The sequence below is a fragment of the Solanum dulcamara genome, chromosome 10 (assembly GCF_947179165.1).
Source record: "Solanum dulcamara chromosome 10, daSolDulc1.2, whole genome shotgun sequence".
In the NCBI taxonomy this organism is placed as follows: Eukaryota; Viridiplantae; Streptophyta; class Magnoliopsida; order Solanales; family Solanaceae; genus Solanum; species Solanum dulcamara.
This window is the reverse complement of record NC_077246.1, coordinates 2703310-2720384: the sequence shown is the minus strand read 5'-3', so window position 1 is coordinate 2720384 and position 17075 is coordinate 2703310. Positions and strand designations below refer to the sequence as shown.

Genomic DNA, 17075 nt, shown 5'->3' with positions numbered 1-17075 from the left:
GCTTGAATTAGCTAAAAACACAACCTTCAAACTAGCCACTAGACCAAAACACCCAATAGGAGATTTGTTCACTAGGTGCTGAACATTTTATATAGTCATGCTTTCAAAAAATTAATATATATATAATTTATGGTTGGGTTAATGGGTGCTTGAGCACCCAGAAGGGTCTATGTGGGTCCGCCCCTGCCCTTGGTTCAAGAAAATAACAAGTTTTAAGAAATCAAGACAAAATACTATACAAGGCATGACAAAGCATACTGAAAAAGAAACAGTAACTCAGAGGCGGCTCAAACACTTTAGTAGCCTAAAGCCAAAAATGAATTGGAGGCCTCGTACTTTTTCTATTGAAAGTCTATTCTTCTGTTTTTTTTAAGATGCAAAAATATTAATATTTCACAACGACTATTTTGAGATGCAAAGTTGTCTCTTTACTTTTTCTATAAATAGTATTTTCCATTTCAATTTGTTTGTCTGATTTTAACTTCACGTGAAGTTTGAAGTTTAATAAAAAAGTAAAGAAAACTTTTGAAACTAAAAATTGACATGGACAATATAATTTTATTTTTAAAAATAGCTATAATAATTTTATTATTGCTAAGAAACTGGGCCCTAAAATTTAGGGGCTTAAGGCAAGTGCCTTATTTTGTAAGTGTAATGACCCATTATGTCGTTTTGAGAAATAGAGTTTTTTATTTCATAAAAAACTCATCCCATATTTTTTTATTAGTATTTTGGACTATTCGATAACCATAGTTATTTAGTTGAGGGATAAATTTAAATAATTAATTTAATTAGTGGGCTAAGTTGATAATTTATTTAACACTCTATACCAATTATTAAAGGAAAAGGATAGAGTTTATTAATTTTGATACATAATTGAGTAGAAAAGAAAAAAAAAAAGAAAAAATAATAATAATAATATATATATAAAATCTGATGGCATTAAGCCATCAAATGTAACGAGAAAATGAGAAAACGCATAAACTAAAAAAAATACGGAGGAAGAAAGAAAAAAAAAGGGGAAAAGAAAAATAAAGGAGAAGAGAAAAATAGGGATTTTCATTCCTAAGCGTCAAGGTAATTATTCTCATCCTTTCCATTAAATTTTCATGTGATTATGAACATATTTTTAGGGTATATTGGTGGAGAAATAACGCTGAAATAAGAAAATATGACCTTAGGGTTCTTCACATAAAATCTTGATTTGGGGGTCGAATAACGATCCGTTTTAGCTGAAATTTGACATGTGAATTTATTTTATCATGATGAACATAATCGAAAAGAAAATTTCAGATTTGACTTCAATGATTCAGGATGACATTTTGACCCAATTTTTTATCCGAAAATAAATATAGCTATATGGGTGTCATTGAATTCGTATTCTTGTGAAGATTATGTATTTGAACAGATTTTGATAGTTTGAAAGAGTTACGAAAGGCTCAAATTTTAAAGTGATTATTTAATTTAATTGAGGTTTAACCCTAGTTTTGAAATTCAAAATATATGAGAGTTGACATGTTAAGTGACATCAAGATTAGGAATGTATTTATAGAATTGGGTAAATTATTGGGTCTAGGTTAAACATATATATAATATTGGTGTTTACGGATTAGTTTACTTATAAATATTATATATTTGATAGATTGAAATTGATCTGAGGCATTGAAGAAAGGAAAGACATTGGTGGATTAGCTTGCTTTACTTCGGTTCTTGAAAGACAAAGAAGCAGCACACAATTTCTAGATCTTCTACATAAGCTGGATATAGGTCCATGACTGCGGTCACTTGTGAGTTGAAGTGTCTGAAAGGTCTGTTGTTGAGTTTAAGTAAACAACATCCCAAGGCGATCAAATTATTTTGTGATAGTCAGTCCGCTTTGCACATTGCAAAAAAACTGATTTTCCATGAACGAACAAAGCACATTGAGGTAGATTGTCATTTTGTTCGTGATGCAATTAATGAAGGTTTGATCTCTCCATCGCACGTTTCAACATCTTCACAATTGACAGATATTTTTACCAAAGCTCTCGGCAAAACTCAATTTGACTTTTTGCTTTTCAAGTTGGACATTTTTTATTCTCATGCTCCAACTTGAGGTGGGGTATTGCAGTATAATATTTGGTAGCATATTTGTAGGGAAATAATTATCATATAATTCTTTATATATTTAGTAGCATATTAAGGAGATATTTAATTTTCTTATTTCAATATTCTCTCTTGGGGAATGAATAAAGGCGGTCAAGATTGTAAAGTGTTTTTCAAACTCATATGTTAAAAGCAAGAAAGTAGTTTCAAAGTTACTTTAAAGGGAGTCTTCCAAATACAAGTATGTCAAGACAAAAAAAACTCTTTATGATTTAGCACTTCTAGCCTAATCAGATTTCACTGCAAAATTAAAGTTTTGGCCACACCTTTATGAACTATTGAAGTATTAGTAATATCTTTCTATGCATATCTTCTCCTTTTAGTCAGTAAAATAGGACCACAACTTTAATTGCTCTCGGAAAGAGTACGGGCCAATAGAAAGATTCATCATACCAACCTGAAATAAGCTTTAATTCCACTAAGTTCCACCTATTTAGATATATGTATTAGAGTTTCAACTTTAATAGAATTTACGTACTCCGACAATAATAACAATATTTATAATTAATCTAAATTAATTGAGTCGATAGTATGAATCCTTAATATCATAAATGCGATGTTTAGGTCCACATTGCTAACATCATCTTAGGTATCATTGTAACTAGTACTAACTGAGCACATTTCAACGAAAGGATGTCATATGTTATAACAAGTTAAAATGTCAGGATAATTAAAGAGAATTAGCATTCGATCACTTTTAGTAACCAAAAATTGACCCAGTTTTCATGTTTTACGCTAGTTCGACCCATTTTCTTTCTCAAAAATCTTCTTTTTCTTTCTCTTCATTTCCATTTTTCTTCACCATATCGACGATTTCTCAACTTTTTCATCCTTTAAATTCCGAGCCGATGCGTCGAATTTTCTCTTGATGGTCTAAAAATGTCCCTGTTCTTCATGAGAGGGGATGAATGCCCAATTCAGAGAACTATGGGCCCAACAAAAAGTTGAATCTGTAAATGATGAGGCCCACAATGAGTTGAGGTGTGATCTGTTCCTACAAGAACTATGGGCCCAACCTTCTTGGATTGTCCATGTACCAAAAAGCCGATAAAATCGGAAAATTATAGGAAAATAGCCACTTCATGTACTATTGATCATGATTTAGCCACTCTTTCAATAGCTATTTTATTTTAATTGGAAAAAAGTAACATAGATGGATCATACACCATCTATGTTGTATGAGTCAGAGTGTGGTCAATCAAAAACTCATATGTTCAGAAGATGAAAGTAATAAAAAATGAAGATGCTTAGATGGATCTGCAATCATACTAGGAGAGATAAGATTAGAAATGAAAATATAAGGGGCAAGGTGGGAGGGAACCTTCATGATGGACAAGATAAGGGAAGCAAGATTGAGATGATTTAGGTATATGAGGAGGAGCACAAATGCCAAATTAAGGAAGTGTGACTAGTGAGACGTTTGTTGTGATAACCTTAAGGACCGGAGAGGTACAGGAAGATCAAAAAAGAATTGGAGAGAAATGAGTAGATAAGAGATGATACATCATCAACTCATAACTGAGGACATGACTCTAGACAGGAGAGCATGAAGGTCGAAAATTAGGGATAGAAAGTTAGCATGTAGATGAGCGATTTCTCTTCTCTACGAGAGAGCATGGTTCTAGCTTAGAGTACCTTATCTGCTCATTCTCCTCCCATGTGCTTTAGTTATCTTATTATTTTTATTGCTGATATTTCTCTTTTTTTAGTATTTTTCATTAGAGCTTCTTTCACATTGTATTTTTCAACCCTATTTTGAAATATTTTTCTTGAGCCGAATCGGCTACTTTACCTCACAAGATTGTCTACAAAGGCAAATCTAATATTTTTAGAACACAGATTCACATGTTTCATATTTTAAATTATAAATTTACCCCTGTTTATGTATATTATACGTTCTCCGAATCCTATTTGTGGAATTGTGAAGGTTATGCCCTTGTTGCTGTTAAGTAGTGAGTGCAATACAACTGGTAGTCAACAAATCTAGTGAAACTATATTATTTTAACCCCCATTTAATATAGAGCTAAACTCTTCTAGCTTCTAAAAGGACACTTGCTTTTGGTAGATGCTTATAATACCCCTTTAAATTTTTCAAAAAAAAAAAAAAGAACACTTCCAAAATTTCCAGCTTTGTTTTTATTGAGAGACACGTGGATAACATGAATACACAGTGAATTTTTTCTTGAATAAATTTTGTCCTATTCTTTTTCTTCTTTCTTCAAAGAACTCATTATCACATGGACCAAATTAGCTGTAGAAATTAGACCCCACTCAACTGTGAGATGAAAATACATACCTTTAAATTAAAGAGCCAATAATGGACCTCATGCCCCCCCCCCCCCTCCCTTAAATAATTTAATGTCATCTACCCTCACTCTATAGTATATTATAGTATAATAATTTTGTACATGTAGACAAAGTTTATGAACTCACTGTAGACCCCTAGACCCTAATATGTCTATAATATGTTTATCTTATCCACCAAATATTCCTCTTTGCCTCCCTTTAACTAGTCATAAAAAAAATCAATTATAATATGTGTTATTTTTGGGCAAGGACATGCTAACTTTTGATTTTTTCAATCATTTTAATTTTATCGAATATTTTTCAAGAAACACCTTATTCTTTACATAGTTAATTAAATAATGTATGATATCAATCTCTCTTTATAGCGAAATATCATTTAGCATAATCAAGAAATAGATATCATATGAAATAATCAGAGTATCCAACCCAAAACAAGCAATAGATGGAATAGTTCAAATTACCCAATTTAAGTTCTTTCAAAAATGTTTACATAACTTATGAGGGACAATTGTAATGTTCTTTTATAATAACCTCATAGTCAAATCTATATGTATAAAAAACACCACTCATTGATACCACAAAAATTAATAAATTGTTATGTCTGCTTTTGGACGGCTTATTCCCTTTAGCATTATATATATATATATATATTTTAATTCTTTGAGATACCACGTAGAACATGTGTGTTTATTTGTTTGATTATATATAAGTTTAAGTGTCTACTTATGCACACCCAAAGTTGAAGGGTAAAAATACCGGTTGAGGCCAAGTTAAAAGAACATTTTTATGTATTATGCCAAATATATAGTCTTGGAGTTATAGGGTGCAGATGATTCATTCGAATTCCAAACTATAGGTCAAAATTAGTTCGTATGCATGTATAGTAAATGATTTTTCTTAACTTCTTCCTATATTTGCTTTTTAAAATTTTAAATCTCATTAATGAAAATCTTGATTTTGCAACTTTTCAGTATGATGGTTAGGAATACTTTTATGTTCTATCACCATAAATTTCTTTGATTCACATTGCATGAGGCTTGTGGATATTCTTCTTTTATGTCTCATACTCACAATTTTTCACTTTGATCTAAACAGATGTGTATTAGTCACATGAAGTAGATGCTCTAACTGTACCTAACACCTAATCTCACATGAAGTCCCTTAAATATGTTGGAGGTTTTGTCTCTCAAATTGTACTACTTTTTTAGTTCCACATCACATGTCAAATTCCCTTTCAAGTTAGAAAGGTCATTTTCCTAAGTGTCTTCCCCTCATGGACTTGTTTCGACGCAGTTTTAGAATTTGAAATTTATGAATTTTTATAACAATTTAAAGTTAATACTATAGAAGTAACTGAATTTACAATGAAATATTGGATTGACGTGAATCGATAAACATTTCTCTTGATTTTCTCCTTGCTATATACTCATAGCTACATATATGGACGTTTATGGTTAATATTTTAAATGTAGAACATAGATATATACACACAAGAAATTTTTAGAATTCGATAAATATTAAATTTTGCGCTCATAATTTCAAAATTACAAAAAGTTCAGTATTAAGAATATTAAAATATCAAACTCATCAAATTTAAATACTGAATTTGACTTTAATGTGTCCCCATCTTAACTTCTACTTATTTATCTTCCCTACAAAAATGGATTGTAGGTCTAGTCTCCCTCTCTTCCTCATCATCATTAATAACTTCATTTTTTTTCTTGAAATTTTCTTTCATATCCCAATGAACTACAAATATTTATTCACTTTCACCTTGCATTAATTCATCCTTATATAGGCAAAGATTTGGTGTTGTAGAAATGAGGAAGCTCAATTTTGGCAAAGTTTTAGATTGTTTTAGTACTCTTTCTTCTTCTGGACCAGGATCTTGTTTTTGCATCAATGAATTTGGAGTTCATGATGATGATGATAGATTTGAAAAGAAGCCATTGATGAATAATAATTCCTCAAATCAAGATGATAAACATAATTCAGTGAGATTGAAGGATGTTATTAATGTAGGACCTCCAACTCTAGCTTTCCAATTGAAGCCTAAGGTAAATATGTTTTTCAAGAATCTTTATCACCATGTTCCTCTCTAGCTAGAAGGGACTAAATTTCTTTTATTTGTTTAATTATGTCTTTTAATAAGTTTCTTCATGAGGGGCATAGGTAGAAGCTAGATACGGATTTAGTTGAATGTAATAGTTATTGTTTAAATAATTATTAGCACTTAAAATTGACATTCTAAAATCTAATCTAGAAATTCTGGCTTCGCCTCTGCCATTAGTATGTTGCGTTTGATTCTTTTTCCTAGCTCAAACACACGTAGATTCCTTTTTATTATTATTTTTATAATGGTTAAAACACAATGAAATTACTTAGAACTCATCAACGCCTATGTTTGCTTTGATATGATGTTGAATTGAGTGATTGTTTGTTTCTTTACGTCGTTAGAGAGAACACACTTTTTCTTTATTTAATTATATTGTCACTAGCTTCAAAACTCTTCCAATGAGTACTTAGTTAATTTGGGCAATATTTGTGAATATGAATTTGACTGATTTTATAATGTCAAGGATAATTTTAAAGAAATGAAAATATGAAAATGTGAAGCCTTATAATTGAACTTAATTATTTGAATGGTGTAGATGGTGGTGCTAAGAGTTTCCATACACTGCAATGGTTGTGCAAGGAAAGTTGAGAAACATATCTCCAAAATGGAAGGTAAATATGTAAAGTTACTGAGAGTTGTTTGGATTAACTTATAAGTTACTTATAATTTTTTTTTATTTTTTTAAGTGTTTAGCTAGTCAATTTAAAGTAATTTTGTATTCAAAATAAGACCCAATAAATAATTAGGTTTATTTGGATTGACTTATTTTAAGAAACTTATAAGTTGAAAACATCTTATAAGTAAAAAAAAAAAGTTGGGTTGCACCTACTTTTTTTTTAACTTATAAGCAATTTTCAACTTCTAAGCTATTTAAAATAAATTCATCCAAACTGGCTCTCAATTCCATCCTATATAAAAGATTATTTTTTAATTTAGTTTGTTTTAGGTTACGAAATTAGGTTTACTATAGACAATTGCGATCCAATATTATGAACAAACTCATACAACCAATCTAAAATGTACTTAAATAGAGCATCGTAGTTAGTGATAATTTATATTTTCAGCCTTAACTTGCTTGAAATTGAGAAGTAATTATTGTCCTCGTATTCCAAAAGCACGTCGACACACTAAAAGAAATTTTGGTGTAATTATAATCAATTTTATATTCTTAGCTAATTGTATAAATGTTGTTACTAAATTCATAATATTATTTTTAAGCAGGGGTGGATATGTACCAAGTAGATTTAGAGACCAAGAAGGTTGTTGTTATTGGAGATATTGTACCTTTTCAAGTGTTGGAGAGTGTTTCAAAGGTTGTCAAAAATGTTGAGCTTTCAAGTTGGAACACTCATGAATGTTGAATTCTTCATACAAGTACTATAGAAAAATTAAAGAGAAGAAAGAGCCAAAAATATTTATGATTAAAGAAAATAAAAGGCTATGCAATAATGCAACCACATGTATTATATATCTTCAGCATCAAAAGAGGCATTTGTACATTATGTAATTTGTATCAGAAAAGAAGAATTGCATTTCATAATATAATTGTATGTGATTGATATGCAATTATTATTGTTATAATAGATAATATTATGATTTTTGGGTTAATACATTCTTTACTAACCAAAATCTCTACTATATAGTACCATTTTTTATTAGAATATTCATTAATCTTAAGATTTTAATGTATTAATCTTAATTTGATTAGGTTCTTTTTATAATGAAGTGTCATTTAATAAAAAAAAGATTAATATTTTTATTAATCACTCACTAAATATAAATATTTATGATATAATTTTTTTTTTAAAAATATTTTGGCAAACAATCTTCCTCACATATTCAAAATTTTTGAATTCAAGCTTTTGAGAGCAATGATATTCAAAAATAAACTCTTCAGCTTTTGAATTTAAATTTAATCAGATTTCAAAATAAATACAACGAAATGACACACAAACTACGTGGCCTTTTCTCTGTCACTTACGTTTTACAAAGAACACAACATATTCATAGCCAATTTCAGTCAAACTTTTTACTAATCAAATAAATAAATCCCCTTTACTCCCATAGAAAAAATAAAAAATAAATTCATCCATTCGCGAAGCTCAAAAAAATGGCGAGAACCCTAGTAATCTTCACCATTGTTTCTCTCTTGTTCACCATCTCTGTATCCTCTACAAACCCGGATCCGAACCCGAACCCGAACCCGAATCCGGCACCATCGGAGGTACACAAGGAGCTAATCAGATTCGGGTTCCCTATAGGTTTACTTCCGAAGAACGTAAATGGGTATTCTCTAAACTCCAGTTCCGGCGAGTTCCTGATTTCTCTGGGTGAAAAGTGTAGAATCACTCTTCCTCCAGATAACTACCTTGCGACGTATTCGAAGAAAATTAGAGGAAAAATTGTTGAGAATCGTATTGCGGAGCTTGATGGGATTAGCGTTAGGGCTTTTTTTAAGTGGTGGGGTATTACAGGTATCAGATCTAGTGGTGAGAATTTGGTTTTTGAAGTTGGAATGGTTACTGCTAAATACCCTTCTAAGAATTTCAATGAAAGCCCTTATTGTGACGGGAAAAAGCATTCCTCTTCCTGAGGTAATCTGTTTTGTTTTACTCTAATAAAGTTGTTTCCTTTTTGTATATTCTGTGATTTTTTTGTTTTTGTTTATGGGATTGTGAGTGATGAGAGAGATAAGGTTTGTGTACTTCATTCTTGAGATTACAATGGATATGTTGTTGTGGGATTGGGACTGATGTTTTCTTGCGTCAATATGATTGTATATTATTTCTTTTTGGTCAAAAGTTGAAGGCTATAGTAATTATCATGCGCTTTCTGTTAAGTTGTTGATCCCTTTGTTTTTTTAATATACTCTGAACTTCCTTTTCAACTCTGTCGTTCAAAAGATTGAGGCTTAAGTATGTTAGGTAACTTTTTCAACTTTGTTATTCGAAAGATTGGGACTTTAGTAATTCTTTAATTTTAACTGTCACTTTACTATTTGTTTGAGAATGACAGGTTTGTTCAAGAGCATAAGATTTTAATGGTAATTCTGGTGTAGTATGATATTTAGTTGATGTTTTATAGTATTTTATTTCTCACTTTCTAAACTCTGTGTTCGGTTAAATAGTATAATGTAAAATGAAAGAGAAGAAGTATTGGGTTTCAGTTGCGGTGCTTTGGGTACTCTGCAACAGTATAGTTAGCCGTCTGTCATCGAATTGGAACTGTATATGTACTTCTAATTGAACAAGTTTGAGAACATATAATTATATGTATACTAAGTTGGTGCCTACTGTTACATGGCACTATAGCAGTAGTGGGTTCAGTGGTATATTTTGCTCCACTGACATCGTATCTCGTATCTGTCTTTCCTCTTCCATTTAGGGGACACTACCATGTTTCTTAATGGAGTAACAAATAATGATACAGCTGTTACTGTTTATCGTTTTAGCTTTACAGGGACGAGCTGATTTGTGCTCTACATTTTTATTGAAGAAAGGATCGAAAACAAACAATTTGATGATTGTGCTACACCTAAGGAAAAAAGGTGGGGAAGTTAGTGAGTTAAGCAGTAGAATTTAGCAGCAGTCGGGTATATGCTTATTAGAGGTCCATCTTCTGGAAATATTTTGTGGTATTGAGTAGTCTTGTTGGTGCCATTCTGCAATGGATATCGATTTTAGTTGCTCATCATCACATCAATGTTCTCATTGTATTTCCCTATTTGAAACAGTGACTTGAGTAAAAACTTTCTGCAACATCTTTTTCTATTATATTCTTGGTTGACTGACATCATGTACTAATGTCAAAATGACTCGTAACGGGATACCTATGATTGAAATGATATCTAGTTATATTGGTCCACCGGTTAGCTTTCTAACTATTCCATCTATCTCCTCATTAAAACATAAAATTATTTGACTAGTTAATGATGATGAGTTGATGTTTGGTTTGTTGGAAGAGTTTTACAACAATGAGGCCCTATCCTTACGATTTTTCGTATGTAAATTGGACTCTTTTTGATAAGCTTGGTTTATTATGTAGCATTGGAAAGTGAGTAAATAAAATGCAAGAGACCCTGTCTCTAACAAGAATTGAACTAATGATTATTTTTGCCTCATATGCCCCATATAAAACACACGTCCAAAGATCTTTATACAATTCTTGCTTAACATTCCTGAACAAAGATCATATGAATTCTAGGTCTTCTTTCACCAGCCCAATTTCTTCTTTTATAAAAGCAACTGAATAAGCTTTGAAACTTAGCAAACTATTTAAGTTTCCGATTAGAAGATTCGAAGAGCAATCCATTACTCATAGAGAAGTAGAAGTTGAGATGAGTCTGGGGCTTCCAAGTAAACATGTTTGAGATCTTCCTTCAGAATTTTCATATTTTTTAGCTAGTCGAGATTCCATAGTTTGTTACATTGGTACTCTCTGTATTCCTTGATTTCCCTCTCAGATGCAAACAAGAATTGATACCTCCTTAGTAAGTGCTCCTACACTTGCTAAAAGATCACACAATTTGTCACGATGAAGAAAAGTCCTTCTGGAAAAATTTTATGGTGCCTTTCTCTCCCGTTCATCATCCATCTATTCTCTGCAAACCTTTACCCGATATAGTTGAATATGTCTTACCCCAATTTCAAATAATGGTCGAGAGTGTAGGCACTTTTATCTCTTTTTTGCCTTGATGTCCTTGATTAAATGTATAAACTTGATGATCTAGATGAATTTTGTTGAAATACATGATCTTGATGTCCCTCAACTCAAATTCAAGGTTTCTCATCTATTCTTGAAAATTATTTCTATTGAATGGGAGGTAATGCATATTTGTTTTGCACTGATGCTTTTTTATCGAGAAACTCCTACGAGCCTTCCTAGATTTTTTTACTTCTAGGATTTCTACTGTAGATCTTCATGTCATGATAGAGTATCTATTGGTTATTTCAATGATAAATTGTTTGATCTATTGACAAGTGTTGGAGCACTTATCAGTGAGGTATCAATTCTTGTACGTGACTTGGAAAAGAAATCAGGAATGAAAAGAGTACCAATGAAAAAAGCTTTGCAACTCTCGCATTGCCGAAAAATATGAAATGGTGAAGGGAGATGTGAAACATGTTTACTTGGAAACCCTTTACTCATCTCAACTCCTGCTTTTCAATGAGTGATAGACCACTTTTTATGGATCTTCCGCTCAAAAACTTTTAAAAATTGCTTATTTTTGATGTTTAGTCAATTGCTTCGATAAAAGAAGAAATTAGACTGGTGAAAGAAGTCTTAGAATTCATAAAATCTATATTCGGGAATGTTGAGCAAGAATTGTACAAAGATATTTGCACACGTGTTTTGTAATGTGGCATATGAGACAAATGTGTCATTTGTTCAATTTTTGCTGGAGATAATAGTCTCTTGCAATTTATAAACTCATTTCAGTGCCTTAGAAAAAACTTACCAAAGAAGAGGTCTTCAATTTACTTGAGAAATTCTCAAGAATAGGGGCTTATCATTGTGAACTCTTCCAACAAATTTGTTTTATCAAAAGCACAAAAATTCGAAGCTCAGTTGTGGCTTTAAGCGCAAATAAAGCATGAGCGTGAACTTTAATGAAAAAAGCACTAAGAGTGAAAATAATACAAATATATATGTTTAGTCTAACACTAATAATTATAAGCATGAGTGACATATATATGAACAAAAAAATTGTAAAAAGTTAACGATAAAGTGAAATATCAATTGTTTAATGTTGCCTCTTCAAAAGAGGCTTATTGACAAGGAAAAGTATGCCTTAGACACTGAAAGACACATCAAGGCGAAGCGCTCAACACACTTTTGAGCCTCGCTTTAGAGTTTTAAGGTCGCCTTTGACAACATTGCAACAAACCTAAAAGGAACTCGTGAAATAATTGTAGGTTTTAAGGAGGAGACAAATTGGATAATGAGGAGGCTTATTGGTGGATCAACAGATCTAGATATCATTTCAGTCATCAATATGGTGGGTTTAGGTAGAACTACTCTAGCATACAAAGTATGTAATGATAAGTCATCCTAGTCATTTCAACATTTGTGCTCGGTGCACAATCGACTAAGAATATAACACGAAAAAGATGTTGCATAGTCTTTTTTAATCAAGTCACTGAATTGGATAGAAATAGAGCAAGGATATTGATAGTGATGAGTTGCAAAAATCGGTATATCCTCTGCAAAGGCAAAGCTGACACCATCGAAAGCCCACAAGGAGTTGATCAAAAATGGGTCCCCATAGAGCTACTCCCCAAGAATGTCATCTGAACTCTTGTTCGAACAATTTCGTGGTTTCTCTGGGTGACAAATGTTGCAGTACTCTTCCTCTGGACAACTACCTTGCCACCTATTCCAAGATATTTAGTTTGTGTGTCAAAGGTTCTCTCTTTCTGAACTACGTGTTCAGTCAAATATTGTTATGTAAAGGGATAGAGAGGACGTATTGGGTTTCAGTTGCAGAAGTTTTGGGTACCTTTTTTCTGCTACCCTTTTTGGCAGCGTAGCAGCAGTCCATCTCGGCTTGATTCCCCCACCCCCTCTTCTTTGTGTATATATATATATATATATGTGCTAGGTTGGTATCCGTTGCTGGAAAGCAGTAATGGGTGCAGTGGTATATTTTGCATCTATCGACACAGAATCTTGTATTTGTCTCTCGTCTACAATATAGGAGACATGCCATGTTTTTTTATGGAAGCAAATAGCACTTCAGCTGTTAAGGTTCCCACTTTTTTTTTTAGCTATATTAGAACTGGCTGATTTGTGCTTTTGTGGTGTTGAGTAGTATTATTGGTTGACTAGTCTTGTGAGGCACATGCTTTAATCACGTCAAGCATTGAATTTCATACTCTTTGGTTTTCTCGAGCATTGGTATTTAATTTCAAGTTTTCAACTAAATCTACTTTGGTTTTCCATTAGCATTGGTTTAGTTTTTGATCCTATTTCTTGTGTTAATGAGTAAAGAAGATGAAGGAAAAAAGAGTAAAAATGGCATGGGTTGGTTTCTTTGCCTTACTTTCTGTAGATAAATAGAGCCATGCCATGTTACAAACATAAATACCACAAATTTATGGTTCTTTCAGAGCTCCGAAAGAATGTAACATTTTCAGGTTGTATTTATCTTTTACTAAAATGATCTGTAGGGTCTGGTGAGATGCTGAGAGATCTTCCTTGTGAAAGACCTCATGGAAATGTATTAAAGAATACTATCTTCGTTAATGTTACTCTCTTAGAGGTATGTTTACTTAATATGTTTACTAGGAATCATGTTGCTTTTAGAACACCAGCTTTTGAGAAGTCATTCCCGATTAGTGGTCTTTTTTCTACTGTGGTACTTCTTTTGTTCCTCCTTTTATTTTTTGAAAGTTCCTGTTCAGCATACTTTAATATTTCCTTGAATTCCATAAAAATTGCGAAGGATCTACATGTTCTTTTGACACTTGTGGACTACTCAAAAGCATTACACAGCACTACCTTATTTCATTGTTGGGAACTCTTGTTTCATACATTTGGTTTTTCCAAAGTATTTGGACTACTGAGTATAAGTTTATGAAGTGCCCCGTTTTATTTGAATAACTTAAGATTGGAGTTAGAACAACTTTTCCAGCAGGAAATAAAAAGAAAGGGAAATAAAGAGAATCATGAAGACAAGCAAAATAAATTATGATTTCATGGATTTTGACTTGACTTTTTTTAGAAGTTGTTAACATCTCATGTTTCTTCCTTTTATGCTGCAAGTGTGATAGGTGACATAAGTGGTGTTTGAATCATTGAGTTGTTAGTTACCTGTTTGTTATGATTGCTCCTTTATTTTGCAACTCAAGAAGCTGTACACTGAGAATGGTTACTAAATGATATGGTTATGTTTCATGCATGGTGTAACTGTCCCTTCCTCTCCCCCTCGCCCCTCCTATGAAAAAAGAAAAAAAATTGAAAAGAAAAAGGAAAAATATAAATCTAAATTCTTTAACTTCCATTTTCGTTTGCTTAATTAATCATATAAACTTCTTGGTAGTCAAAGTTGCTAGTAAAACTTGTTGATAAGCTTTTTCGGTGAAGTCATCTTGAGTGTCTTTGCCCATCTGCCTCTCCTCAGTGTTTCAATTTCCCTCACTTTTTGAGTACTACATGATCATCCTAGCTCTTTGGCAGTATTTTCCGTGCTAGCCATTATTAAGTTTTATCATAACATATTGGTGTGTCAGACAGTTGGCTTGAAGGGATTAAATTCCTGACTTGGATTCTGAGAACTTGTAAATTCTTAAATTCTCTATTGTAATTTTATCATAGAAATGGAAAAGATCTTTGATTGACACTGCTCATGTGACACATTTTCTATATTTTTGAAGAGAAACCTTTAATACAGATTAGCCAATATAGCTAAGGAAAATGTTATGATGTAACACCCTTTATTCTTTCTTCATTCCCTGAGCTTTTTCTTACTACTCTCCCCCCCCCCCTCCACACACACCCCCACCCACCCCCAGTGCACCTTTGTTCTTCATCATTTGCCCAAGGGCCATCTATTTTGGAGCTATTGTTTTCCTCGTCTCCCAGCACTACTACCAAACAAGCTCTTTTAAATCTGGAAAGTAGGAAAAGGATAGTACAAAAGAAACTAGAAGATGTTGTGAAAACGACGATGGTAGATCCAGTTATTTGGAGTTCAAACTTCCTGGTTTATTATTGTTGGTATGTTGATGTAAATGATGCTTAGCTTTTGAAAATGGTTGGTAAAGTCGATCCGTAGTTTAGGAAAAATGGATGATTATGTGATAATACACATTTAAGACAAGTTAATGGGATTGAGGAAAAATGCTTGCCAAGTTGGTATATTGGGTAATTTTGTGTTATGCTTTTCCTTTTAGTCCAGGAAAAATAATGTGATTATTTAGGAGTTTTTTATGAAATAGTATTTAATATGAGAATTTGGGTACATAATTTTCTTAGGGGCTGTTTGTAGCTGGTTAGGAGGTAAGTTTTTCTTGGTTTGCTATCTAGAAACCTGCATAACTAATATACATATAAGTTATGAGGGAATCTATGTATTATTTTATGCAGAATAGAATGTGGAATAACCAAACCCCCTCCCGTAATTAATCTCTGCATAAAACTATTCATATATTCGCTCATACCTAATCCCTGCATTACTTTCACTTTAATAACTCTAAACCAGCTTCCAAACAACCTGTTATGTCAGTATTTTCTTCTTCATTGATAAAACATAGTTTATATAGCTCATTAACCTTCATTGTTGATCCCTTTATCTTTTTCAACCTGCAGGGTTCTTGTTAGCTGCTTCTACTTTAATGGCTTATGAAATAAGCCCAACACTATTGGGCATGATGGTGCTTGATAAAAATTAAAGATCTCTTACCACATTACCTTATCCGATCGATCGACGATTTAGTGAATTGTGCAAGCAGTTGCTAGATGTACTGTATATATATGCTCTTATGCTATCTGGAATGTTTATTAATGGCTAATAGAGATTGCTGAATCTTTTTACTCTATATTGTATATTTCCTGCTGCTGTGGGTGTCTTTTTCCTAATTGTGGGTGGCAACTTTTCGTTATATTTGCATTAATATTAACATATACTCCCTCCGTTTTAAAAAGAATGGCATCCTTTCCTTTTTAGACTATTTAAAATAGAATGGCTCCTTTCTTTTTTGGGTAACACTTTTCCACGTGACATGTTTTAGGTCACAAGATTGAAGAGCATTTTTGTACATTTGATATAACTTTAATTTAAGACTATAAGATTGAAATGTTTTCTTTATTTTCTTGAATTTGGTGTCAAGTCAAATTTAAGTTATTCTTTTTGAAACTAAGGGAGTATAATATAAGACTATTTGAGAATGGAGTTAGAGTTGGTTTGGATTGGCTATTTTAAGTTAAAATAGCTTTTAAGCATTTTTGGAGTATTTTGATAATTTTAAAAAATGCCCTCTCGAGAGCCCATCACAAATATGAGGGGTTGTTTATTAGTAATATAATAATTAATTATGAGTGAATTTATGTATTATTTTAAGTAGAGATTTAGTTATTTCGCCTTTTATTATAACTTATATATGTATAAGTTATATAAATTTTTAAATTTTCAATCAATCATTATATTAATTTAATTATGAATAATTTATTTTTATCTATTAATCATCGTATAAATTATATGAAAAATTAATACAAAAATTACTTGTTTTTTATCCATTTACCAAACAACTTATTAATAAATATGACCTAGCCAACAGAAAATAGAACAAATAATAACTTATTCTACGCCTAAATAATAACATATTCTATGTAATTTTATTAGGCTTTCGCTTGATAGGATAGAATATATACAATTTTCATATTTATCTTGTGAAAGTAGATTTTTTTTTCTCAAATAACTCATAATAAAATAATATTAAAAATAATATACAGACAGAAAGAGCTTGTCGTTTTGGGTGAGTTAAAGAGTTGTGGCTAAGGTATTAG

At 31.8% G+C, this 17075-nt stretch overlaps 2 protein-coding genes across 4 annotated transcripts; both read left to right on the top strand.

Moving 5' to 3' along the window:
• Window positions 1-5970: 5970 nt before the first annotated feature.
• On the top strand, window positions 5971-8135 carry LOC129870845 (heavy metal-associated isoprenylated plant protein 35). The gene is made up of 3 exons (XM_055945720.1): window positions 5971-6510; window positions 7105-7180; window positions 7791-8135. Exons 1-3 carry the CDS (start codon window positions 6274-6276, stop codon window positions 7928-7930), a joined length of 453 nt encoding a protein of 150 aa, XP_055801695.1. The 5' UTR covers window positions 5971-6273; the 3' UTR covers window positions 7931-8135.
• Window positions 8136-8579: 444 nt separating this feature from the next.
• LOC129870125 (uncharacterized) lies at window positions 8580-16148 on the top strand. 3 transcript variants are annotated; one of them, XR_008762037.1, is made up of 3 exons: window positions 8581-9163; window positions 13739-13830; window positions 15879-16148. XR_008762037.1 is itself a non-coding variant. In XM_055944736.1 (2 exons), exon 1 carries the CDS (start codon window positions 8680-8682, stop codon window positions 9160-9162), a length of 483 nt encoding a protein of 160 aa, XP_055800711.1. In that variant the 5' UTR covers window positions 8580-8679; the 3' UTR covers window position 9163; window positions 10021-10328. The 3 variants fall into 3 exon arrangements, 2 of the variants coding, with proteins under 2 accessions (XP_055800711.1, XP_055800710.1); XM_055944736.1 differs by lacking the exons at window positions 13739-13830; window positions 15879-16148 and adding an exon at window positions 10021-10328 and having other exon boundaries at window positions 8580-9163; XM_055944735.1 differs by lacking the exon at window positions 13739-13830 and having other exon boundaries at window positions 8582-9163.
• The last annotated feature ends 927 nt before the right edge of the window (window positions 16149-17075 follow it).